A 27,284-nucleotide genomic window follows, 5' to 3' on the forward strand; every position below is an offset into this window, starting at 1 on the left:
ATTTGCCATTGAGCTATCTATACTACCGAGCAAGACGGTAATTGGTAGAATGAGTATATGACTTCCACGATGCTTTTTAAACAAATAATTCTGATTATTTGAAAGGCCATTTGGCATATATATTACAGATTTTACCTGGTAAGTCTCTCTTTTTTTTTTTGATGTATGTGTGCGCACTTCAGAGGAATCAATAACTGGTCTAGCCAGTTGAGTCCACCGTAGCAAATAATGGTAGGACAGCTAAGGCCTGCATATCTGCTAAAAATTCAACAGCATAACCGTTTAAGTAGGTAGTGGAATCAACTAGGATGCTGGTTAAAATGTAGACTCCTGGGACTATTCCTGGAGATTTCAATTCTATAGGGCTGGAGTGGGGCCCAGGAGCCTCCAGTGTGATTCTGAGGCAGATCAGTCCAGGCACCACGCAGTTGATTAAAACTTCCATCAGTCTCACTGCACAGGATACCTGGTTCTATGTCCTGCAGTTTCAAGCAGATGCTTGTGTTAGTAAATGCTAAGGAATTAGGTCACCTACTCCTAGCAGCTAGGGTAGGGATGGCCTCACTGCCTATATGCTTGATGACGCTCCATTTGGGGGAAAATTTGTCTTCAACTCAGTCATTCCATATGCTGGGCTAGATATCTGGTATAATCTTCTCCTCTCCCCCACCCCCTTCATCCCTGCCAATCTCCTTATGGGAAGGGCTTTCACCAGAGGGCATCTGGAGGTCCTGAACATCTTTGCTCACATTGCCCCCAGAACACACAGGTGGTGCAGAGTGACCTGCATTCTCTCTCCCATCTGGCAGCCTGGATGCCAACAGGCCCATCCACCTGTCCTTCCAAATGCCCTCATGCTCTAGGTAGTGGTTCTCAACCTTGGCCACATTGGGGAAACACCGGGGAGCTTTAACAAATCCTGAAGACAGGGTCTCATCTCCAGACTGTTTTAATTGGGGCAGGCTGGGGCTTGGAGACTGGGAGTTTGAAAAACTCCCTCAAGTGTTTCTAACAGAGCTAAAGTTGAGAGTCTCTTAACGGCGGCAGTTGGCCTGCCTTTCCTATAAAAGGCCAGATAGTAAAACCGCTAGGCTCTGCTGGCTGTATGATCTCTGTCACAACTGCTCAGCTCGGCAGCTGTAGCTAGGAAGACAGCCACAGACAATATACAAATGAATGGGCATGATCGTGTGATGGTTAACACTTAGGGACCCTGAAATCTGAATTTCATATAATTTTTTTCACATGTCGTGAAATAGTCTTCTTTTAATTGTTTCCTGAACCATTTAAAAAGGTCAAAACCGTTCTTGGGTCACAAGGTGGCAGAATCAAAATCAGGCAGTAGGCTGAATTAGGCCCTCAGGCTGTGGTTTGCTGACCCTTCTGGAGCAAACCAAAAATGAATGTTAGAGCCTTTGGGGTCATGGTCAGCTATGGGACACCGATTAGGGCACAACCTTTTAATCTTTACAAAGATTATTTATATAGATTTTGGACTTGGTCTTATTCCATTTCTTGGTACAGGAAGCTGGGTTTTATAAGAGGTGGGTCTTCTGTGTAAATATAAGAATTATGGAACTCCTTTTACAAACTGTGAATTATCATCTTCCATTCTTTGTCCCTCCTACCGGCGCTCAGTGGAGAAATTCTTTTTTGTTTTGTTTTAATATCCATTTAATATCCACTAACCTTCATTAAGTGATGCCATGTGCATTATCCAGTGCAAAGTACATGAAGGAATACAAAAGTAAATGCAAGTGCAAAATTATAGTAAATGTTAAGGGCTTTAATTTGTCTCTAACTCCTCTTCCAGATGATAACAATCTGGATAAAGGCTGGTTCAGTGGGCCTGCAAGCAGACAGCAAAAGTTCCAAAAGTAGATCCCTCACAAATTCTGTGACCCTGAGCAAGGTAGTGCTTTTCCTTATAATGTCTCTCTGCTTTAAGAAATGGGTCTAACCTGCTTTCTACAATGCCTAGTACCCAGCAGAGTACTCTCTGTGTTATAACTGGGGTGCTATAGATAATATGTTGGAGAAGAGGTCCAATCATGTCTGTTATGCAACTTAGTAAAGGACAGTACATGTTTCTGTCAAGGCAGAATGCGTAAATGTGGCACCGAATCCCAGTGTGATCCCTTTTCCCAACTCCCCCTTCTGCAGAGAGATATTCATCGCCCCTATTGCCAGAGTGTTCACTGCTAATGGCTCAAGGCTAAGTTCCTTCCCCAGAAAATGTCTCCTCCTTAAGGCAATTGCTTTGCCCACAGATACGTCCCCTCTCCAGAGATAGCAGGTGTCCAATGACAGGTAAGTATGAAGTTCCAAGACCTGGTCTCTTTGCCCATGGGATCTGCTCAGGCCTTTGGTGAGATGGTATCGCTGGTCAAGCTCCCCCTCTGCCCGGTCCTGCATCCCTCACTCCCTCACGTGTTGCTCCTGAGAGCCCACCCAGCAAGCCTCTGCATTTAACTCCCTACGTCAGAGTCTGTTTCTACATCCAGCCTCCGCCCTGCTCATGAGCTGCTGCCCGAATGATGCCACCTAACATTGGCATACACATTTAAATACAGGATGTCTTTTTTTTTAAATAATCTTGTTGTCACAGATGATATTGGAAAGAAATTATTTTCAGAGAAATTCTCGTTAGTGGCTCAGATAATCTGGATCAAAAAGATCCACCCCCGTATCGTTCAATCATATGTGAAAGCACCCATGCTCTCACGAGCTACACCTCATGTTTAATTAAAGGGGTCAGAGCTGCACGCTTACTCTGTGAGGCAATTCGCAGTTTTCCTATGGAGAATACCAATAGGGCACGGAACAAGTCTGCCTGGCAGGTGGAGAGATGCACCAACTGTCCTGCATTTCCTTTGGCTACAAAGCTCTCTTTTTATCAAAGATAGGACTCCTTCATGCAGAGATTAGTTTTTAATGAATTTTGAGTGCCTTCCATCTGGCTCACTCTTCCTAAAAGGAACTGCATCATTGACTTTTCCAGCTATATATACACAGACATAGAGCAAAATTAGAACTCGCTGCTCTGGCAATCCCCAGGCTTTGCCCTTTTCTTAAAAATGAAAACAGAACAACAGTAAAAACCTCCAGATGCTTTGGGGGAATTTTCTGGAGAACCGCCTTTAAAAATGAAGGGGTTTCCATATGATCCATGGCCCAACTGTAAACCTCATTTCGAAACCACAGGATATGCTTCCCTTATACCCGTGGTTCTCAAAGGGTGGTTCCCAGACCAGCAGCATTAGCAAAACCTGGGAAGTTGATAGGCATGCAAATTCTTAAATCAAAAACTCTAGGAGTGGAGTACAACATTCTGTGTTTCAACACGGCTTCCAAGTAACTGATTCCCTTGCATGCTAAAGTTTGAGAACCACCGTCTGACACAATCTTTATTTTTCCTTAGTAGAGATTGGAAAACATCACTAAAAGCATCCTCACCTACAAATCTATGAGTATCATTATGAAGGCCCTTCCAGAGAGAACTCACAAATAAGGCACCTGGCATATTGAACCCATGCCAAATTCCAAACTGAGGACTCAACATTTCTTTACTCTGTCACTTCTGGCTTTCAGCATTTCCCTGAGCTTTGTTCTTTAAAGCTCTCTCATTTTGATGAAGGCAAGTACTCAAGATTCAGGCAGATCTGGTTTCTGGTTCCACCACTTATTAACTTGCTAAGTGACCATGGTGGGTTCCATAATTTCTCTAAGTCTCGGTATCCTCATGGGCAAAAAAAGATTAATACTGATATCTCTCTTACAAATGTTAACTTTTGTGATGATGACAATGCTGATGATGATAGCTATTACTTAATCATAAACTACTCTGTAGACTGCTTGCTAATAGTTAAAACTAGAAAGAGGCTGAAGCCAGTTCCATAGGGATTGAGAAATCTTTCTCTTCATCTGAATCAACTCCTTGAGCCCCAAGGGTCTTTGAACCAAACTGAGTATCTTCAGTGAATTTATTTTTATTCCTTTGTTTAGCAATATTTATGAATGATGTCCATGTGTCAGGCACTCTGCCTTAGAGCTAGGGGCCTGACCCAATTGTCTGAGTTCCTCATTCTGGAATCTGACCTCATTTGGGATGCCAGATTCCATGTTGGTAGATTCTCTAGGTCTTTTCTGCTTTTCTCTGACTACCAGCAGTGACCATGGAGGCTTCAAGACCTCCAGAGTCACCTCAAGATCTGTGATCAAGGCCTGAGAAGACCTGAAACCTCTCTCTTAACCAATAAATATTTATTGATCCAACTATATCTTGGGCACTGTGGCTTTGAAACCTGGTCCAGGGCTATGGACCAGGCTTCCACAAGAACCTTCAAACCCAAAGATGACGGATGATGGAGCTCTTATGATTAGTCTATTGAAGTAGAACCATAGGAGACCCAACCCCTTCCAGGCCAGCCACAGTCAGGGATGAAGTCTGAGCTTTTTCAAGAGGATTCCATGAAGCTATAGCCTTGGTGTTTCTAGGAACACTGGTTCAAAAGCCTATTCTACTTGCACTGTTAAATGATTCAGACCAGTGTGTCTGTCAAAATCAAAATTAGAAATCTATTCTCTTGCTCCTGAAGAACATTTGCACTGACTATAATTGAGAATGCTTGGGTTACTACAAATTCAGTTCTGACTTCTATAGGAAACCAAAAAGGGCTACAAAAGGGAGATACTCAAATGCCTTCTCATCTGGCTCTGCACAGTAAAGGAGGCCTGGGGGGAAAAATCACTGGAGAAAGCTATTTAACTCAACAATTGGAGTTTAAAACACTGGGGTCTCCCCAAAATGCCTAGGCTTTAACATTCATGCATTTTAAGCTCTGAATTAATTTGTTCTTCCTCAAAACACATGAGGCCATCCTCTACCATCCCTACTTAGACATGGGCAGCTAAACATTCTCGCTTGGCTCAGTAAATGTGTACATACGACATTTTTGGAGAGTGTGTGCTTGTGTGTGGATGTGTTTGTGTGATAATATCTACCTACCTGTAAGTTGCTATATTTATCATATGGATAAATTAGCAGGCCCTGATTTTAGCTGCAACATATTTTTAGAAACCACTTCATAAAGTGGATCACATTTTCCATGGAAAAGATGCTATAGTTGGGAGTTTCATTCCTGACCAAAGACTCCTCCGCAAATAAAATATAGATACTGTAAACAACTTGTCACGGAACAAAAATAATGACCATTTTACAAACCTCTATAAATATCTGAAGCATTAAAACACTGCCCTTGATGAGCACTGGGTGTTATATGCAACTAATGAATCGTTGAACACTACATCAAAAACTAATGATGTACTATATGCTGGCTAACAGAACATAATAAAAAAAAAATTCCAAAAAAGCCCCCACTGCCCTAAGTCATATAAAAGGGAAATAAACATATACAATACCTATACATGTAGTCTCCAAGTTTCTGTCACCCCACAAAAATGCAGCTCAATTGAATTATGTTCTAAAATTAATGTGCTAGCCATTAATAACACGAAACATTTGATTAACAATTTAGCAAACTTTGGACTTGAGTGCAGCATTTTGGGGATGATTTAAATAGTGCCAATCTTTGTTGTTGTGTCCAAGGAAATTGATCTAATGTCTTCTCTTCCCTATGAGGTCAAAATCTATGATTCATTGCATCTACTATCTCCATTTCATAAGCCTCTTTCTCCTCCTGCTTTTTCTGCTCTTCTTCTCCCTCCTCAGCCACTCCACTTCCCCATATATGATTATTACAGAAGCATTATATTTTCACAATGCAACTCTGTCCTGGCCAAAGATGATTAGTGCAGGATTAGGTCCCAATCACTGTCTCCCCTGGGAATCTGATATCTGGAACTGAGAGAACCAGAGATGGGGAATCTCTGGAGTCCTCTTGCTGGGGCCTCGGGACCCCAGACCCTGTCCTTCTACTGGTTTGTTCATTGTTTTCCAGGTTCCATGAGCTGCCCCAATATCCTTTCAGGAAACCCCCCTTTTGGATTAAGCTAGGCAAAGTCATTTTCTGTTATTTAAAGCAAAAGGACTCTTCATTAATATACCTATGACAAGTAGATGCACTTAAAATGATTTCTTCTACCTGAAAGCTCAGGTCAATGCAAGTACTACTCATACTTCACAACCTAGAAAATGTGCACAGCAAATGACAAAAACACCTAACAAATCAATAAGCATATATACTTTGACTTTAGGTATTAAACATATGACAGGAAAACCCTTATACCAAACTGTTCCTCTTGGTTATCTCCATTGAGTTGTCTCGTTTTTTTCTTTTATTTTGCCCTACTTTCCGGTTCCCACTATAAGTCAGATTTACTTTTTGTAATCAGAAAAAAAAAATGTTTTTCACTGTAAATAGTGAAAAAAATGTTAAGAATGAGATGTCCCACAGGATTGACATCGGTGATGATAATCATAGCCGTGCTGTTGTTCTCTCACTTCGAAGTGATTTTTAAAGATGACTCAGGTCTGCTGTTATTCCCTCAATGGTCCCCCACCACCTTAGTCTATTCATGGCTAAAAGAGCAGGTCCTTAGCGTCAAAGCAATGTCCACTAGGAAACATTAAGTACTGTAGGAGATGGAGTGAGAGTACTTGGGTTTGAGCTCCAGCAAAAGAACTGTGTGGGCTTGGGATGGTCACTTACCTTCTCTGAGCCTCAGCCTCCCCTGCTTTAAAACAGGGAATTACAGCACCCCCCTCTTGGGGGTTTGTGCAGTTCAAAAGGGACCACGGATGCAACAGCTCTGTGCCGTGGGAAACAAACATTAGCTCTTGGTATCTACTCTCACCTCCTGTCCTCCAGCAGCCCTCTCAGCCAGTGTGGCTTTTGGTTGGGCTTCTTTGTCAAGAAATTAGAAGAAGCCACTCTGCCCTCCTTACCAAATTCTCTTGGCTGAGGACCTGCTGGAAACTCAGACCCTGAAGCTTCAATTATCCTTCTCCTACCGGCTTTCAACAAAATAATATTCACTTATACAATACCGGAGACTCCCAAAATATAACTCATCTATCTAGTAACTATACTTTAAAAAAAATTATAGTAAAATACACATATTATAAAATTTGCCATTGTGACTGTTTTTAAGAGTATAGTTCAGTGGCATTAAGTGCATTCACCTTGTGCAACGATCACCCTATCCATCTCCAGGACTCTTCAACTTCCCAACCTGAAACTGTCCCCATTAAGCACCAACTCCCTCGCAACCACCCCAGCCCCGGGCAACCGCCACTCTATTTTCTGTCTCTGGATCTGACAACTCCAGGTACTTTGTAGAAGTGAAATCATACAGTATCTGTCCTTTGGTGACTGGCTTATTTCACTTTGTGTAGTATCTTCAAGGTTTGCTATGATCTGAATGCTTTTGTCTCCCCCAAATTTGTATGTTGCAGTCCTAATCCCCAAAGGTGCTGGTAGTAGTAGGTGGAGTCTTTGGGAGGTAATTATGTCATGAGGATTGAGCCCTCATGAATGAGATTAATGCTCTTACAAAAGAGATATCACAGAGCTCCCCAGCCCCTTTCGCAATACAGTAAGTCTGTGATTTGGAAAAGGGCCCTCACCCAACCATGCTGCCACCTTGATCTCGGACATCCAGATTCCAGAACTGTAAAAAATAAATATCTGTTGTTTATAAACTACCCAATCTGTGCTATCTTGTTACAGCAGCCCAAACAGATTAAGACAAGGCTCATCCGTGTTGAAGCATGAGCCAATTTCCTTACTTTTTCCCTCAGCTTTATTGAGGTATCATTGGCAAATAAAACTGTCATATTTTTAAAGGGTACGGTGTGATGATTTGATACACATGGACGTTGTGAAAGGACTCCCACAATCACGCTAATTAACGCATCCATCACCTCCCATATCTAACTTTTGTGTGTGTCTCTGTGTGTGAAAATACTTAAGATCTAGTCTCAGCAAATTTCAATTATACAATACAGTATTCTCGGCCATGGTCACCACGCTCTGCATTAGATCCTCAGACCTTGATCATCTTAAAATTAAAAGCTGGCACCCTTTTACCAACATCTCCACATTTCTCCCAGCCCCCAGCCCCTGGCAACTATCCTGCTTCTATGAGTTAGACTTTCTGTCATTGTTCCACTTTTTTTTTTAAGATTCCACATATAAGGGATACCATGCAGTATTTGTCTTTCTCTGGCTTATTTCACTTAGCATAATGCCTTCCAGGTTCTTGCATGCTGTCAAATCTGGCAGGATGTTCTTCTTTTTTAAAGCTAATATTCCAAAAAAAAAATAAATAAAGCTAATATTCCTCTGTGTGTGTCTGTGTGTCTGTATGTGTCTCACATTTAGCTTATCTATTTGTCCATCAGTGGACACTTGGGTTGCTTCCACCTTTTGTGTATTGGGAATCATGCTGCTCTGAACATGAATGTACAAATATCTGAGTCGCTGTTTTCAAGTCATTTAGAACTACACCCAGAAGTGGAATTGCTGGATCATATGGTAATTCTATTTTTAATATTTTTAGAAACTCCCATGCTGTTTTCCCTAGTGGCTGCACCATTTAACATTGCCACCAAGAACACACACACAAGAGTTCCTAATTTCTCCACACCCTGCTAAGATTTGTTATTTTCTGTTTTTTGGATTTGTGTACTTGTGTTTTAAACAATAGTCATTCTAATGAGTGTGAAGAGCAATCTCATTGTGTGTGTGTTTTTTTTAAATATTTTATTTATTTATTTGACAGAGAGAGGCACAGCGAGAGAGGGAACACAAGCAGGGGGAGTGGGAGAGGGAGAAGCAGGTCTCCCACCGAGCAGGGATCCCGATGCGGGGCTCAATCCCAGGACCCTGGGATCATGACCTGAGCCGAAGGCAGACACCTAACCACTGAGCCACCGAGGAGCTCTTCATTGTGGTTTTGATTTGCATTTCCCTAAAGATTAGTGACACTGAGCATCTTTTCATGTGCTTACGGCCCATTTGTGTGTCTTCTTTGGAGAAACGTCTATTCAAGTCCTTTGCCCAGTTTTTCATAAAGTTGTTTGTTTTTTGTTGTTGTTGAGTTGTATAGGTTCTTTATATATTCTGGATATTAACCCTTTATCAAATATATGATGTGAAAATATTTTTCTTATTCTGTGGGTTGCCTTACTCCTGTTCATTCAAATAGTAACTGTGTACCTATATGTGAAAGACACTGCACTAATGACTGAGCAAAACAGTGCCATCGACTTTCCTACCCTCTCTCCCTTCATTTGACTCTGTCATGCTATCAGAACCCTTCCCAATGCTTGGAAACATTTTTTTTATTACTAGATCTTTGGAGTCTTCTAAAAGGAATTTAATTGACTATTTCATCTCAGATATCTGAGAACTGAGATCTCAGTCCCAAATAGGTTGTGAGGAACTGGGGAGCTGTGAAACTTGACACCAGAAGAGACAGTCACTGTCCATACACACACACACACACACACACACACACATACACACACACACACACGGCCCAAAACCTCCAGCAAGAGCTTCCTGCCATCACGTGTGTGTGACAGGAAGTACTTCCGCTTAAATCAGTGCTTGCTGAAGAGTATTTGACTGTTAGGTTTTATTGTAACTGTTCTCACCAGCTGATAAAGGTTACAAACATTGACCCTGGAACACTGGACCCTTACTGGGGTCTTAACATTCTTTCCTGACCCATGAACAACGGCACTTGTTTTATCGAACCACGTACATTGCCTCTCAGCCAGAGTGCTTGGTTTCAAGCCTTAGCGTGATCACCATAAACTAGAACTTAAAAACTCCTGATTTGTTTTTTCTCCTTACCACTCTCCTCAGTAAATTCCTTCATCAAGGAATGTTTCCTTGCACGGCACGTTAAGAGACTCAGTCTTTTATACCCACATCTGGCAGTCTTTATTTTGTATGCCATGTGGGCTACAATCCTACTAACTCCAATGGTCTACCCAGAAGTCAACAAAGAACCCACACACCAGATTCAGTACAGTTACTCTAAGTTTTTTCTTTTTTAAGATTTATTTATTTATTTGAGAGAGAGACAGAGTGGGGGTGGGGACAGAGGGAGGAGAGAGAAATTTTAGCAGACTCTGCGCTGAGCTTGGAGCCCGAGTCGGGGCTCAATCCCACAACCCTGAGATCACAACCTGAGCAGAAACCAAGAAACGGACGCTTAACGGACTGTACCACCGAGGTGATACAGTTACTCCAAGTTTTATGCGAAGACACACCCTGATCCCTGGTTAGCTGCAACCGATCTCATTCCTCTAATCCTCAGGACATTTAGATAAATGCCAGCCTGTTTTCAAACAAATATCTTAATTTAGCCACCAAACATACAGATATTGGACCTCTACAGAATACTTTCCCTCCTTACGTTCACATGCCTTAGAAACCACAAACACAGGACTTTATGTAAATGTTCAGCTGCATGGTGGATCCGCTTTGCATCAAATGGTTGCTAACACACATGCGCACACACACACACACACACACACACACAGTATGCATTTGTCTCTGAAGAACTGCCTTTAATGTCCTGTTGAAGCCAAAGAATCAAAATTTCAAGACAGTGAATTAAATCTGCAGAATCACTGTTCATTAGCAGTAATGTTTCAAACAGGAAATTAGTCCAATTACAATATCCTCTGAGTTATGATCTCTGCTTCCTCATTGCTCTACCTAGTACCAAATCACACAAATAGCCTGCTTAGTGTCTACAGCAGCAGTTCAAAAAACAACACTACTCAAGGTTTTTCTGCACCCATGGAATGGGGCAGATAAATTAATCCACGATGTGTAGCCCCTTACGATCAGCTAGAGAAAAATGAATCTGAAGCCAGGACCCTAAAAAGGGAGCATTTACCACCCGCTGTCTAACAGCTCCCCATTTTCCTTCATAGGCCCCCAGGGATGGCAATCACAGGAATGAGCCAACCCACAACCAGCTGCTGCTTCCCAGCTGTCCTGGAGCCTGGTAAGGGCAGATCCTGTGCTGGGTGTCTTGTGCTTAGCCTGGCTGATTTTATTACCAAATAAGAGTTACAAACATAAGGCAATAAATACAGGAGGACAGAGTAGTAAGACAGCGATCTTGAGGTCCCTCCCACCAGCAGTGTGCCCTGCCCCTTGAAGGAAATGATGCTCTGTGATAAATGTGATGAACTAGATGTCCCCTCAACAGTTTCCTAAGAAGTTCTGTTCTTTTAGGGTTGAGAGTCAAGCCCTGTCCCACCAGCTCGTTATTGGGTTTACCCTGAACGGTTGTTTCTCTCTCCTTCGGTATCTGAGGCAAGTTCCCACCCAGACACAAAGAGGGAGGCATCCTTAGAGAGAGAAGGAAGATTTTTTTCTTCTTTGCATGATCTGGATGCTTACTCAAAGGAGGGAAAACAGGCTAGGTTTTCGTGAGCTGAGTTATTTTTCTGTGAGTGTGTGTGCATGTGTGTGTGCGTCCTGATTTAGATGGAATGAGGTGTTTTGTTTCCTTTAGCTTTGTTTTAAAAACCAGGATAGAAACCCTTTTTAGAAGAGAGCAAAGGACTGTATCATGCTTAGCATGACTTTCACTTTCCCTTTCTCTCATTTCCTCTTGATATTGTTTTCTAGACATTTTGGAGACAACTGTGGCTGTGAGCCTTTGTTGTCCTAATGATCCTGTTTCTCTTTTCTATCAGGAAAACCTCCTCCTTTGCCCGTTTGCATGAATACCTGGCTAATAAAAACTGAGATCTGGTCCTAAATCCGTCAAAACGATAAATGCCTGGGTGAGAATTAGTGGCAAAACAACAGTAGAAACCACCCACAGGGCTCCTTTGGGGACTAAATCTGGAGTCAAGGTGGGGGGTTGTATGATGGAAACTTTGAAAGAGGTGTGATCCAGGGAACTGCTGAGAAAGTGAAGAGCCTCTTGCCCTTTTCTTTTTTCTCTGCTCTATTTGAGTACTCTCTGTGTTCCAGAAATCCTGCGCATTCAGCCCTCAAACAACTGGCAGAAAAGTCCGTCATGAAGACACGAATTCTACTCCAACTTTCTTCTCTGTTTCAAATGCTGACCCACCTGTTAGATCTTAATCATGGCTCCTCCTTCATCATCAGGAATGTCCCGTTGCTGTCTCCCCATTGTCTGGAATAATGTATTAACTAATTTAGGGATGGTGAGACCATTTACCATGGGTGGGACATCAGCCTGAAATACAGTTTGTACCTATAGTGGCAATTAGATACACTAGTTTATCAGCATTCAGCCCTGATTGATTTTATGTTTATGTTTGATGGTAAAGGTAGGGAGATAGCTGTGGTCACACAAAATAAAGCTCTTTCTTTTGGAATTGTAACCAGTCCAGTGAAATCTTTCTTCTCAGATTAAGTAGGATTATGAGTTAAATGAAACTTGGTGAATATGTGAACTTTAAATTTAAAATAACTCAAAACCTGATTAAACCTGTTTTAATGATAACATCCAAGACAGTTGGTAACAACACAACTTGAAAAGTGGCCAAATGTCAAAATACATGGAAGTTGAGAGGGGAGAGGAGAATGAGATAAAGACGGAAAAATTAAAAGAGAAGGAAGCAAAGTAGATATTTGGGAAACAGGGTAGGAATTAGAGATTTCAGAGAAATCCTTGAGCTTGCACAACTCTGCCCAGAGCACAAGGTGCCATACCTGAATCATACATGGACAAATCTACAAGGAATAACATCCAGATACCATGCCAGGCACCTCCCCTTGGGTGTGTACATTAGTTATAAACTGAATCTTCATGGCATAGAAAAAATAATCTTTTACCATTTACTAAACAATAGGACACTACAGACTTCCAAGTTGACAAAGATTTAAAAAAATCGATACTAAAAATAAAAGATACTACATGGCTGAGAGAGAATATCTAGACAGTTCTTCTGCAGAATGATTTAGCAACACACATCAAATGCCTTCAAAACAGTTATATTGTTTGGTCTTGTTCGAAATCTTGAGGACATTGTATTAAATGAAATAAATCAGTCACAAAAGGACAAATACTACATGATTCCACTTACAAGGGGTATCCAGAGTAGTCAAATTTATAGACACATAAAGTAGAATGTGGTTGCCATGGGCTGAAGGAGGAGGGTATGAGGAGTTATTATTTATTTATTTATTTATTTATTTATTTATTTATTTATTTATATTTATTATTTTTAAAATATTTTATTTATTTATTTGACAGAGAGAGACAACAGTGAGAGAGGGAACAGAGCAGGGGGAGTGGGAGAGGGAGAAGCACAGGGAGCCCGATGCGGGGCTCGATCCCAGGACCCTGGGATCATGACCTGAGCTGAAGGCAGATGCTTAATGACTGAGCCACCCAGGCGCCCCAGGAGTTATTATTTATTGAGCACAGAGTTTCAATCTGGAAAGATGAGAAAGTTCTGGAGATGGGTGTAAGTAATGGCTGCACATGTACTTAATGCTACTGAACAGTATACTTAAAAATGGTAAATTTTATGTTATGCATATTGTATTACCTAAATAATAGTTTTGAATATTTAGCAACAGGGAAATGCTCAAGATGATGGAAGTGGTATCAACTATTTTCCAGATTTTCTATAAAAATCATCGTACGTTCATGTATGAAAAAAGACCGGAAAGGTATTCCAAAACACAAAATGTTGGTAGACATTATCTTCGGTGAGATTATGAGTGATTTTCTTTTTTCATAATTTTTTCTACTTTCCAAATGTTCTAAGTAACCATACAATATTTTTCTAGCTAGAAAATAACATTTAAAAGCCCAGCCCCTAGACAGATGGTAACTACACTTGTGGTGAGCACAGCATAAAGTATAGAGAAGTTGAGTCACTATGTTGTACACCTGAAACTACTGTAATATTGTGTATCAACTATACACAAATTTTTTAAAAATTTAAAAGTTTAAAAATAAAAGCGCCCCCCCACAGCTCTATCCCCTTACCCTGCTTTATTATTACAGTAATGGCACTTATTACTACATGAAACTATATTGTATATTTATTTGTTTCCTTGCTATAGTCTTGCTTCCCCAGCTAGAACATAAACTTCATGAGGCCAGAGGTTTCTGCATCCTCAGTTCTTGAACAGCTCCAGGCACTCAATGGGCATTCCATAAATAGCTGAGTGAAAGAAAATGAATAGATGAATGAACAGAAAATCAGTCATCCTTAGGTAAGGACAGTGGGCATTCCTTTGTCCGGTGTCCCCATTCCAGGTACCTGGCATAGCTACCTTCTTCCTCCCATCTGTAATCTGCTCAGGATTGGAGAAAGGGTTTTCTCCAGGTTAAGGATCATTGGGATGAAAATAAAACCTGGACACATCCAAAGTAGGACTAATAGGGGAGAAAGTCATCTAGACACCAGGTCACCTGCAGAAAAGTTGAAGGGACGGAGAATGGGAAAGAGAAAACTCAGAAGAGAAGGAATGGTGAGGAATTTGGGAAGACAGATTAGAATGCACCCTAGTGAGTCCAAAAGAGCATTTCCTAAAGTGCATTTCATGGAACCCTAGGAATACATGGGATGTTCATTTATGTTACATGAAAAAAAGAAGGATTCTGGGGCCAAACAGGTTTAGACAATCTTGAAATAGAATTTTTGAGACTGCTACACAGGACTTCTCAAGGTTTTAATATTCTCTTGTATACTCCCACTCTCCTAAAGAGCAATGTGATTCCTTTTCCCAAAACTTTGAACCACAGGAAACTTTGTCTAGGCCTACAATTTCATGGGATGAGCATGAGGAAGAGTTATCCTGTCTTCGTAATGAGAACATTCACCTTTGGAAAGGCTGGCCTGCAACCACAGATGCAGATTGGCACTGTGGCTTGTCCCTGAGACACACAGTGACACCATGTAGAAAAGATGCCCAAGGCTTCATCTTGAATCACTCACATCAACCCAGTCGTCTCACCTCATCCCCTCACCTCACAATTCTCCCAGTTACCAGTCTGGGCACATGCTTGTTCCTCTTTCCGTTCTTGCCTTGAACTTGACCTTAATGACCCATGCCTTGTATTTCTGCTTCTAATTTGTGCTTCCCCTGTGCTGGGTAAGGCTCCCTTGGTTCAATTCCATGCAACTCACTGTACACAGAGGAGGAAGACTCAGACAAGGAGCAAGCAGGTTTTATGTCTCATAAATGGGGAGAACTTGGGCTTTCTGATACAGAAAGCTCTTCCCTGGTCTTCTTTTCAGCTAATTCTTCAACAGGCCTGAGGTTCTGTAATATTCAATATCCAGGCATCCTTTTACATGCTTTTGGTACCCGGAAAACTGGCTATTTCTCTGACTGCATCATCTCATCAGTTCTTATATGGAATGCAGATGTTCCACCACATAATTGGGAAGTCTTTCACATGATGAGCCCCTCATCCACGGTCACTGGGCTATGTTCTAGCTTCCAACCACAAATAAAAGCCCATGGTGACTTTGAAGGTTTGCATGAAATTCCTACGGGGGGGGAGACACTATTCTGACTTTAAACTATAGCCCGCAAATCCTCTTCCATTTTTGTTCTCTTACCTTGTAACTTGGGTTCTCATTCCAAAATCCAGTGACCTCATTGACTGCAGTACTTCAATACAGCCCATGTACTGGAATAAGAAAAAAAAAAAAAAGAATAAGTAGGAAAAAAAAATAGCACAATGATGTTCTCATCTTCATAGTGATTTCCTGGGAAACACCTTAAGTCAGCTCCTGATATCAACTTACATTGTCACACTTAGCCTACCATTGATATTTCTCACCATTAATGGACATATGCCTTAAACCTCAGTTCAGTTATAAAACATCAGCCAGTACTCCTGGGTGGCTCAGTCGTTAAGCATCTGCCTTCGGCTCAGGTCATGATCCCAGGGTCCTGGGATCGAGCCCCGCATCGGGCTCCCTGCTCAGCGGGAAGCTTGCTTCTCCCTCTCCCACTCCCCCTGCTTGTGTTCCCTCTCTCGCTGTGTCTCTCTCTGTCAAATAAATGAATAAAATCTTTAAAAAACTAAATAAAAAAAATAAAACACAGCCAAATCCCAACTATGATATCAGGAAGGCAAGTAGCAAAGATGATGTGAGTTCATTGGTTCAGATCATGGGCTCTGGGGCCAGACTGTGTGCATCCGAATCCTGGATCTGCCACTTACTAGTAATGGAAGCTCAGCACGTTACTCAACTTCTCTGCACTTCAGTTTTGTCACTGGCAAAATGGGGGAAACAATTAGAATTGTTACGAGAGTCAAATTTTTTCACATGCGTGGAGCTCTTAGAACAGCGCCGGGTCCGTGCATGTGCTCCAATGGTATGTGAGGCAAATAATACAGAGACCAGTGAAGCTTCTAAGAAGATAAAACAAGCATATAACTGCTAAATACAGAATTTAGTCATATAAGAAGATCTTACTTTTTCACAAGATCATTTACTAACAGGGTTCAAGAAAGGAAAAAAGAGTCATGTCCTATGCCAGGAATTAGTAAATTTCCCTTGAACATGGAGTATTAGAAAAGGAATTGTGCCTTATAAGCGAAAAGACAGTTTATATTTAATGTGGGAACCATGGCGGTCTGCCGATACCAGAGCGATGTGGTTGGTCTGTGTGTGAGAAGCCTTATGTCAGCAGCAGTATGGAGGTGGGTTATTGGTGAGGGGAAAAGTGAGGATGTTCCTGTCGAGGGGGAAGTAATGAGAGCCCACACCGAGGAGAGATGGCGGCAGTAGGAAGGAGGGGACTAATTCAAGTGACATCATGGAAATAGATACTACATGATTCGGCAGTTGATTTGATCTAGAGAATAAGAGACAAGGATGAGTCAAGGATGACTCAGATGTTTCCAGCCAGGGTAGCAGAGGGAACAGTGATTCCATTAACAGAAACAGGAAAACCGGGAGAGGGGAAGATGATGAGTTGGTTTGGGACCTGCTGACTGAACGACATTGGTGGGGTATCCAGGAAATGACAAGCCTGCAGTTGAAAATTGGATTCTGGAATGGTGGAGAAGAATTAAGCCTAGGGATGCAGACTTAGTAGTCTTCTGTGTAGCTTTGCCAAGCGAGGCTGTGGGAGTAAATCCTCTTAGCAGAGCCTTAGCTGAGGAGGGAGAGTGTTTCTCTGAGAATGAGCTCGGAAATGTTATGAGAGCCAAGCGGTCTGATTGAAAGTTATCTGTCAGCTCCTAGGAAATTATATGCTTCCTGTTTAGCTTTCCTCTGGAAGCCTTCCAGCCTCCCTCTGCTTGGAAATGGCAAAAGCACCACGGAAAGATGGCAGGATCCAGAGGGTGCCTCCCCAGACACTTCTTATAGTACTTCCGAGCACATTCTGTAGACTTAGCATCCTAAGGGCAAGTCAGCCTACCAAATGTTGCCTAGAGCCTAGTACTGGGAGAGCACGCTGGCCAGGCCAATCACCTGACAATTCTCAGCCAGATTCGTTTGTCACACTCCTCTTGGGTCTCTAGTATTGACACACAAAAAATTTTTTGAACACTTTATACCATCCCAATCATGCTTAACTTCCCAAGGTTAAGACATAACTGGGAAAGTGAGTGATGTCTAGACAGTTCTGTTCAATAATCCATAAGACTTATTAGGAAAGAAAATCTAGATTTAGGGGATGTGGTAGAAAGCTCATCTCAGAACTATCAGGAAAGGAGATTCCAAGGGTCCAAGTTTCACGCTGAGGTGCATTAAAAAGATTGTTTTCATATCCTCACTGGCTACTCCAGCTTCTCCTGCCTTCAGTATCTTCTCTCATTTCAGGACTTAGCTCCTGCTCCTCTATTTCCTGCACCCCTCATCCTGGAAAGAATGAACTCCCCACACAGTTGGGGTACAGGCTACTCCTCTAATTCCTGCAGGAGGCTTTGTCAGCACTAAGGGGGGTGTTATCTTTCCCTTCAGCGGTAAATCATCAAGTTAAGATGACAATGATACTAACCAGCCCATCAAGGCACACTTTTTGAAAATGTAAACAAACACCTACATTTTTCCACCTACATTTTCTGCCAGATTGATTTTTCAAAAATGTCCCTCCATTCTGGAACCCCCTGGTATTTATTATCAAAACAAACATGTTATTATAAACATGTTATTATAAACCCCCAGACCCTGTGTTTTCTGGCCCCTGCTTACCCCCCAACTTCATCTGTGTCATTCTCCCCCTATACACGTCGCTGACACATTGATCTTCTCTCTCTTCCTCAAGTACCCCCAACTCTTTCCAAACACAGGGCCTTTGCACTTGCCCTTTCCCCTCTCCCCTTCTGTCTTGCTCTTCTGCCATCTCTTTTCAGGACTGACTTCTTCTCGTCCTGTACATTTTAATTTAAATATCACTGCCTCCTGTCAACCTTCATCACAGCCCTCACTGGTCACCTTCGTGCCACTGATGATCAGGTCTACTTGTTGGTTTGCTTGTTTATTGCTTGTCTTCATTCCCTTGACTGTAAACATTATAATCAATGCTGTATTCCCAGCACCTGGGGTGGTGCTTGGGACATGCTGGTACTCAATAAATACTAGTTGGAAGAATGAATAAAGCTTCTATTGTTCAACTCCAACAGTGTCTTTAAAATGAGCAGAGGGAGAGAAGCGATGGAGGGATGTGAAGGTTTGACTGGTCCCTCATCCTGAGGGATAAATGAGGCGTACAGGAGAAATGAGGACTCAGAAGTAGACTCAGGAACTATAAACCAGGATGATACCTTTGGAAGACTTTTGGATTTCTCTGTCATTTCCTCTGTTTGTTATTTTTGTTAGTTCCCATCTTAGAGATTGGCAACAAACAACCTAAATGGAAGAGGTTTTGTAGTGAAGTGGGAGGCTGGGGAGAATGTGTCCTCCTCAGGCAGTCTAGCGGCAGTAGGTGGGGAGAGCCCTGGATGATAAAGTTGAGGGTGCAGACTTTAACAGGAAGGGAGAGCAGGCTGCATATCTGACAGGAATGGGGAAAGAGGCAAACAGAGTCAGTTGGACAGAGACGCTCCAAGGCCAATGAGGCTCAACACCCACGTGAGGAAGAGTGTCAAAGTGGGGGCAATTTTCAGTCCAGTGTGGTGAATCACCAATGGTGGAATTTGGGTTATCAGTAAGGAAAGAGGTTTTTAGTGGAGAGACAGAGAATAGGAAGAGAGAGACTCTTCCAAGGCTTTGCTCTTAATCACACTTCATGGCAATAACCACCTCATCTGCTTCTTCTAAGACAGATCCAGGCATTGCTTCCGATCCCCTTTTCCTTCATTGGAACCTCTATTTTGCTCCAGACACTCGACTGCCATCAATGGCACAGGTGACACCTTCTGCCAGCCTCATTGTGATAAACCGAAGTTTCTGAAGAAATGTGAGTCATGCCTGAGGTGGTATGACAATGAGTACATTTCCCTTTCCACTGTGGGCATGTGTTGAGAAAGCCACTCTGAGCAAAAGGAAGGGAGGGAATCGGTGCCTGATTTTTCACAATTATCCTGAAGCCTGGAATGGACTTTGGACTTGGTCTTCCCATTAACTCACAGAGTCCATTTCACTCAGAAACCATTGCTATGAGGAAGCAGGGAGAGGGCAGTGGATAAAAATAATCCGTCCACTTCTTTGTTTAGGTACCTGATGACCACATAAGCAGACAGGGGTTGAACGTCAATGCCTCAGGAAGGAGAAATTTGGTTTGTTGATTTAGGTATAAACTGGGAATGACAATACCTCTTACTCATTTATTAAATGTGGATCTGAATAAGATATGGTCTCTGTTCTTAAGAAACCCAGCCTCAGGGGCACCTGGGTGGCTCTGTCGGTTAAGCATCCGACCCTTGATCTCAGCTTAGGTCTCGTTCTTCTGGTCATGAGTTCAAGCCTCATGTTGGGCTCTACACTGGGCGTGGAGCCTCCATTAAAAAAAGAAGAAGAAGCAAAGAAAAGAAAGAAACCCAGGCTCATAAGGATAAGAGAATCATGAAAGAGATTATTTCTTTTCTTTCTAGGAGTATAGTCATTACTGTTAATTCCATTTAATAGATGAAGATATTAAAGTCTATTAAAGGGAAGTGCCTGGCTCAGTTTCATTTATTCAGTGAGACTGAATCAGGGTTTATTCCAGAGTCTGTAGCCCATCCTGGGACTCTGTGTGTAAGCCTTGTATAACAGGAAAAGTAAAAACAGAAAGGGTCACTGAGCTGGCTCCCACTGACTCTTCCTTTGGTCTACTGAAGTGGGTAACAATGAAATGAGCCTGGGGGCCACAGTGGTGAGAGCAGAATGAATCCAGCTTCTTCTGGGGAACACAGGAGGTGGCACACGAGACAGAAGACACTCCCTAATTCCTGACTCTGAGAGGACACCGAAGACCTTTATTAGAGGCATACACGGGTGGTGAGAAAGTAGTGGAGCTCAGCAGTGCTCAGACAACCTTCCTATTCAGCACCTGACAGACAGCTTACCTAACTCCTAGCTCATGCTCTCTCTTCATGCCCCAAGGCAGCAATAATATTTTTGTACTGTCTGAGCTTCAACCACTTGCTCCCAGAGAGAGGTGAACACCCTATTCATAGCTGTGTGTATCTTGGGCTTTGAAGAAATTACTGGGGTTTTCAGAGAGGAGGAATGATAGCTAGCTTATGAGAATTTCTCATACTGGCTCCTTTACAGAATGATTTTGACCATATTACCTAAAGAAAAAGGATATATATTCTTATATCCTCAGAAAGAATGTCCGAAGGACACATAAGAAACTGGTAAGAAAGGTAACAGCGGTTACTTCTGGGAATGGGAGAGAGGCAAGCTTTTACTTTTTACTTTATACTTTTATATTGTTTATTTTTTAAAAATAAGTAGGTAGTATTATTATAGGGTTTAAAATTTAAATAAAGCCTACCTTAACCTCTAGGAAGCACAGTTCATTAATTATTAAGTAGGATTACCTCCTTTTTTTTTTCTGTGGCATACAGTATTCCTTTCTTAGAATGTGCCCGCCCCTGTGCTAGAAGTATAAGGGGATATTGTTCAAGAGAAGGCTTCAGGCAGAGGCCCTGCATTTGATAAGACAGGGAAGAATGACACTTCGAAATGATCAAAACACCGAAGAACAGTATATAATTAAGTGTGATATGACAAGGGTTTGACCTTCATGAAATAAATGTTTGACAATAGTAAAGGCCACCAACATGGCCCAAAGACACTGCAGGATTTTTCTGCCGCTTTAAATAACTTCTAGTCTTTCTCACTAAGAAAGGGAGATTGGAGGGAGGACATTGTCTTCATAATCTTGTGATGTTGTCTCCACTTCCTTTCTTTCTACTCATGCCTCAACTCACTCTAGTAGTTCTGGCCTCAAAACTCTATTGAAACTGCCTGAGCAAACCAACTACTTTATCAGGGTCTACTCGAGTGAACTGTTTTTGTTCCCGTTCACCTGCCTAGGGCATTGCCCTTGCTGACCTCTACTCACCTCCTTTTCTTTCCTCTGACCCCTCTCCCCGCTTGGCTTTCATGAAAGCATTTTTCTCTGATTCCTCATCTTCATCCTCTGACTGTTCCTTCTTAGTCTCCTTTGCTAGTTCCTTATTTTTACCCCTGTTTTCTCTTTAAACAATGGTCTCTTCTCCTCTCACCCTATACTATGCAGTCAACCCTGACTGCATCTTAGAATCACCAGGGAAGCTTAGAAAATTCTGATGTCCAAGTTCTACTCCCATTCAATAAAGTCTATCTCTAGCATGTATGCCTTCAATTATTACCTTGGTGCTGATGGCACAGAGATTTTTCAACCCAAGTTCTTTTGCCTGCTACAGACCAGTGTAATCACATGAATATGCATTCCACTTGCATCGCAAATTCAGTATATCCAAATTAATTCCTCTACTTACATTTCTGATCTCAAGCAACAGTATCACCAGCCACCTAGTTACATGAGCCAGGAAACTCAACTCTTCCCCTTCTTTCAAATCCCTCACCCAATCAGGGGCCAAGCCCTGCCAATTCAAGCTCCAAGCCCTGCCAGTTCAAGACAGGATCTGTCCTGTCTTCCTCCCTCAACTCCACACCTGCCCCAACTTTTACCATCCTCATTTGGGCACTCTGCCTCTCAACTGCATCATATGCACGTTCAATGTACCTGAAATGAACCATTTTCATTTGGCTGGCAGTAAGCAAGAGATCAATCTCTTTGTTCAATCCTGTAGCCCCAAACCCTACTCTCCAAATTAGACTTTGACCTCAATGGCCCCAGGGGAAAGGGGGCCTCCCTGTAAATACAAACAAAAACATAAGGCACTGATTCTGATCTTTGACAGTCCAAGTGCACAGATGTGGAAGATTTTAGGGACTGTCCAGTGTATTCTTTATTCTACCTGAGTTCCACCCTAGTGCTGAATTTTGAAATAACGCCCACAACAACAGAGTCTCTGGTGTCCCACCCTCTGAGTCTGCCTTTCCCAATGCAGCTAACACCTTACTGAAACTCAGGTCTGGCATGATGCGACTCCATCCTATCCTACTCCATTCCCACCTAAAAATCTTTACAGGGCCCCCAGCCGCCTCAACCTGAGCTTCTCAAACTTTATAGAACTTCAAAATCACCAGAGAAACTTAAAAAGCAGATTTTTCAAAAGCAGATTCCTGGGCTCTGAGATATTCTGTTTCAGTAGGTCTGAGTAACTGCATTTTAACAAGCACTCGGGTGGGGATGCCTGGGTGGCTCAGTCAGTTAAGTGTCTGCCTTCGGCTAGGTCATGATCTCAGGGTCCTGGGATCGAGTCCCTGCTGAGCAAGGAGCCTGTTTCTCCCTCTGCCTGCCTCATCCCCTGCTTGGGCTCTCTCTCTCTCTCTGATAAATAAATAAAATCTTTAAAAAACAAAAAACAAGCACTCAGGTGATTCTGCTACAGGTGGTCCAAGAATCACACTTTAGAGAAAACACCAGTCCCCAGGAAAAGACCCAACTCTCTTAGCTTAGTGGACAAGGTCCCAACTATCATCATGCAAAGGTCACTTCTTTCATGAGTCCTCTCCTCTACTCTCCCTTCCTTACCCACAGTCTTGACCACATTCCCTTTCCTAAGCCCTCCTCTGCACACTTTATGGACTACTAGCAGACCTTTTATAAAACTCTAGTTGCCCATATGGCATTTTTTTATCAATGTGTATATACCTCTTTTAAAACAAAAATGGTGTCTATTTCTTCTTTGTATCCTTAGCGTGAGTCTAACTCACCAATGTTCCTGAGATGAATGAGTAAGATATGGCTTAAATAACTTTTGAGACAGAATAGGATGTGTACATAAAAATAATCGTATTAAAGATTTAGATAATATTAATCCCTTATTCAAACTAAATCTCATCAAACTTAGATTTCCCAAAAGAACAATCATAAAAGTCAAAATCTCAGTGCTTAACAATTACGATATTAATGAGTGAATTAAGCCAGATATAAGAAAGTAGCCAGATGAGGACAAACTCAGAAAAAAATGGCCTAAAAGAAGAACAGAACCCACACTACTCACTCAAGTCCTTTGCTGCTATTTGGGAAACCAGATATGACTTCAGACAAAGCCAGAAATCAGACTTTATCTGTAAGTTTTCCTAATTTCAAAACCCAACCAGTCACAATGAACAATCCAAAAATGAAATTAAGAAAACAATTCCATTGTAATAGAATCAAAAAGAATAAAACATTTACAAATAAATTTAACAAAATAAATGTAAAACTTATACTTTTAAAACTATAAAATATTGTTGAAGGAAATTCAAGAAGATCATAATGAATGGAAAGACATCCACCCTCATGGATCAGATGAGTTTATGTTGTTAAGGTAGCAAAATTAAAATCTCTCAAAACTAATCTACAGAATTAACAAAATTCCTATCAAATTCCCAGATGGCTTCTTTGCAGATATTGACAAGCTGCTCCTGAAACTCACAAGGAAAGTCAAGAGGCCCAGAGTTGCCAGCACGATCTTGAGAAAGAACAAAGTTAGAGGACTCACCTGTTCCAATTTCAAAACTTACTACCCAGCAACACAATCAAAACAGGTGTGGTATAGCATCAAGATAGACACTTGGATCAAAGGAATAGAATTAGAAGCCAGAAATAAACCCTCATGTTTACTATCAACTGATTTTTGACAAGGATGCCAAAATAATTCAAAAAGAGAAAGGACAGGCTTTTCAACAAATGGTGCTGGAGCAACTGAATATCTACATAAAAAAAGGAATGAAACTAGACCCCATACCTCATACCGTATGCAGAAATAAACTCAAAATGGATCCAAGACATATGTATGAGAGTTACAATGATAAAAGAAAATAGGCAAAAATCGGGACCTTGGATATAACAGCAAAAGCACAAGCTAATAAAAAAATAGATAAATTGGATTTCATAAAAATTAAATACTTTTGTGCTTCATGGGACACTACCAAGAAAATGAAAACACCACCCACAAAATGGGAGAAAATATTTACAAATGATATATCTGATAATGGACTTGGATCCAGAATATATAAAAAACACTAAAACTCAATAAGAAGAAGACAAATAACCCACTTTGAAAGTGGGCAAAAGATCTGAATAAACATTTATCCAAAGAAGATTTATAAATGGCCAAGAAGCACACAAAATGATGCTCAATATCATTCCTCATTAGGGAAATGCAGAGCAAAATGACAGTGAGATACCACTTCATACCCTCTGAGATGGCCATCATTTAAAAAACAAATGGACCCCAAATAGCAAGTGTTGGCAAAGACATGGAGAAACTGGAACCCTGATACAGTGTGGGAATGTAAAATGGTGTAATCACTAGGAAAAACAGCTTGGCAATTCCTCAAAAAGTTACATTTAGGGGCACCTGGGTGGCTCAGTCGGTTAAACATCTGCCTTTGGCTCAGGTCATGATCTCAGGGTCCTCGGATTGAGCCCCACATTAGGCTCCCTGCTCGGGGAGGCTGCTTCTCTCTCTCCCTCTGCCTCTCCCCCTAGCTTGTGTGCTCTTTCTCTCTCGCTCTTGCTTTCTCTCTCCCTCTCAAATAAAATCTTAAAAAAAAAAGTTAAATTTAGAATTACCATATGACCTAGCAATTCCACTCCTCAATAAATACCCAAGAAAACTGAAAACATGTCCACACCAAAATCTTGCACCCAAATGTTCATAGCAGCATTATTCATAATGGCCGAAAGGTAGAAACCACGAAGTATCCATTAACTGATGAATAGATTGATAAAAAGGACACATCACGCATTGAAAAAGCATTTGGCAATGAAAAGGAACAAAGTACTGATACATGCTACAACATAAATGAATCTTGAAAATATAATTCTAAGTGAAGGAAAGCAGTCACAAAAGACCACATGTCGCATGATTTCATTTATCTGAAATGTCCAGAGTAGACAAACCTATAGAGTTAGAAAGGAGGGCTGGAAAGTTTGGGGGGTTGGGATGTGACTGCTGAAGGGTCCGGGGTTTCCTTTGGGGTTGATAAAGATGTTCTAAAATGGGAGGTATTGGCATAACCCTGTGAATATACTAAAAACCACTGAATTGCACACCTTAAATGGGTGAATTGATGGCATGTGGATTACATCTCAATAAAGCTGTTACCAACCAATAATAACAGGTCAAACAAACAATATCTGCAAGGCAGTGTGTGACCCCAATGTAAGCCACGCAGGAAATATGGTCGAATAGATGGATAATGAATAACTAAATGAAGCATCAGAAATCATTAAAGTTGTTTGACGTCCTCTTCAGCACTCTGGAGGCAGAGTTCATTGCCCTTCCCTTGGGCTCCCAGAGCATCTTGGTCATACCCCAAGGTTGCACTCACCCAGTGGTGCTGCAATTTTTCTTTTTAAATGTCTAAGCCCGCAGCTGGACTGTGGGCTTCTCAAGGGCAGGGAGTGAGTCTTAGTCATCATTATCCCCAGCACCTCTTACAGTGCAATAAATGATTTATTTGAATGAAGTAGCCAAGAAATGCCATTCAGGAAGTCTCAAAATAACCTGCATCCTAACTGGACCATCTGTAATGTGTTCCTTCTTAAAGGGGTATGTTGCCAGTTAAAATAATCCTGAAGGGAAGCTGGTCAAAGGCCTCCTTGTGCCAGCTTTGACTCAGTATGTGTGTTGTACGAGAAGGGAATGGAAGGTCCTTCCCCGTTTAGTGCAGCAACAATTGAAAACCGGGGCAGGTAGACGATGGGGTTGCAGGGCCCCTCCTCCAGAACAGGGGGCAATATTGGGGAGCAAGTTTCGAGGGAGTTCAGTGAGACAAACAAGAAGACCAGCCTCGGTGGAAGAGGCACAAGGGGTCTTCACAAAGACTGACTTTTCTTAGAGTGATCCGGTAGCGCTTATGAAACTTGCATCCAAGAGCACAGAGTAGTGGACACCCTCCCTCTCTCTACCATTCTCTGTTCTCTTGTATTTGCTTTTCTTTCTTTTTTTTTTTAAGATTTTATTTATTTATTTGACAGAGAGAGACACAGTGAGAGAGGGAGCACAAGCAGGGGGAGTGGGAGAGGGAGAAGCAGGCTTCCCACGGAGCAGGGAGCCTGACGTGGGGCTCAATCCCAGGACCCTGGGATCATGACCTGAGCCGAAGGCAGACGCTTAACTAACTGAGCCACCCAGGTGCCCCTTGTATTTGCTTTTCTTTGGATCACTTATTGCTGACAGCATCACGTATTTGTTTGTTTGTTGTCTGTCCCCCCTGACTAGAACGTTGGTAGCGAAGAGCCGAGACTGCTCTGTCCTCCACACCTGGAAGACCATCTTGCATGCAGTAGCCCTCAAAATCATGCCCTTTGGTTAATTATACTTCAAACACACACACACTTTGGGTGGATTGAGTTGAGTATATTTTTAAAAATTCAAACATCTCCCCTTCCAAAAGCTCCTTCTCTTGCTCCAGGCTCAACAGCCTGAATATCTGGAATTGTTCATTCATTCACACTCAGGTCTCAGCAACCAAGTCATTTCAACCCGGAGTCCTCACTGGTTACAAAGATGAAATCTTCTAAAAGTAAGTGTTGTGTTCTGCTTGTTCTTCCAAAAGGAAGAACTTCCTCTGCAGGCTTCCCACCCAAGGCAGAGCGGGGCTGTGAAGGGGGCAAAGCTGGGCCCCCTTGGCCACCCTCACCTCCTATGCTCTTTCCCAATGAAGTAGACTTCTTTGCACACAGCAGATGGAGAAAACATCTGTTGTTTTAAAGTCCCTCTAAGGCGAGCGGAGCTGATAATGTCTTAACTATCATCTCCTGGGGAATTTTAGAATTAAATAA

The 27,284-nt window shown here is 41.9% G+C and overlaps 1 protein-coding gene across 3 annotated transcripts in view; it reads right to left on the reverse strand.

The window, feature by feature from the left end:
- The window catches only part of SHC4 (SHC adaptor protein 4), a 129,670-nt gene that overhangs the window by 73,792 nt on the left and 28,594 nt on the right, over positions 1 to 27,284 (reverse strand). For all 3 annotated transcript variants that reach the window (XM_025884140.2, XM_073876966.1, XM_073876965.1), the window contains exon 2: positions 15,557 to 15,627. In XM_025884140.2, coding sequence (XP_025739925.1) covers positions 15,557 to 15,627 — 71 coding nt within the window. The remainder of the gene's footprint in view (positions 1 to 15,556; positions 15,628 to 27,284) is intronic.

The sequence above is a fragment of the Callorhinus ursinus genome, unplaced genomic scaffold (assembly GCF_003265705.2).
Source record: "Callorhinus ursinus isolate GAN/ISIS: 27379988/994484 unplaced genomic scaffold, GSC_fseal_2.0 scaffold25, whole genome shotgun sequence".
Classification (NCBI taxonomy): Eukaryota; Metazoa; Chordata; class Mammalia; order Carnivora; family Otariidae; genus Callorhinus; species Callorhinus ursinus.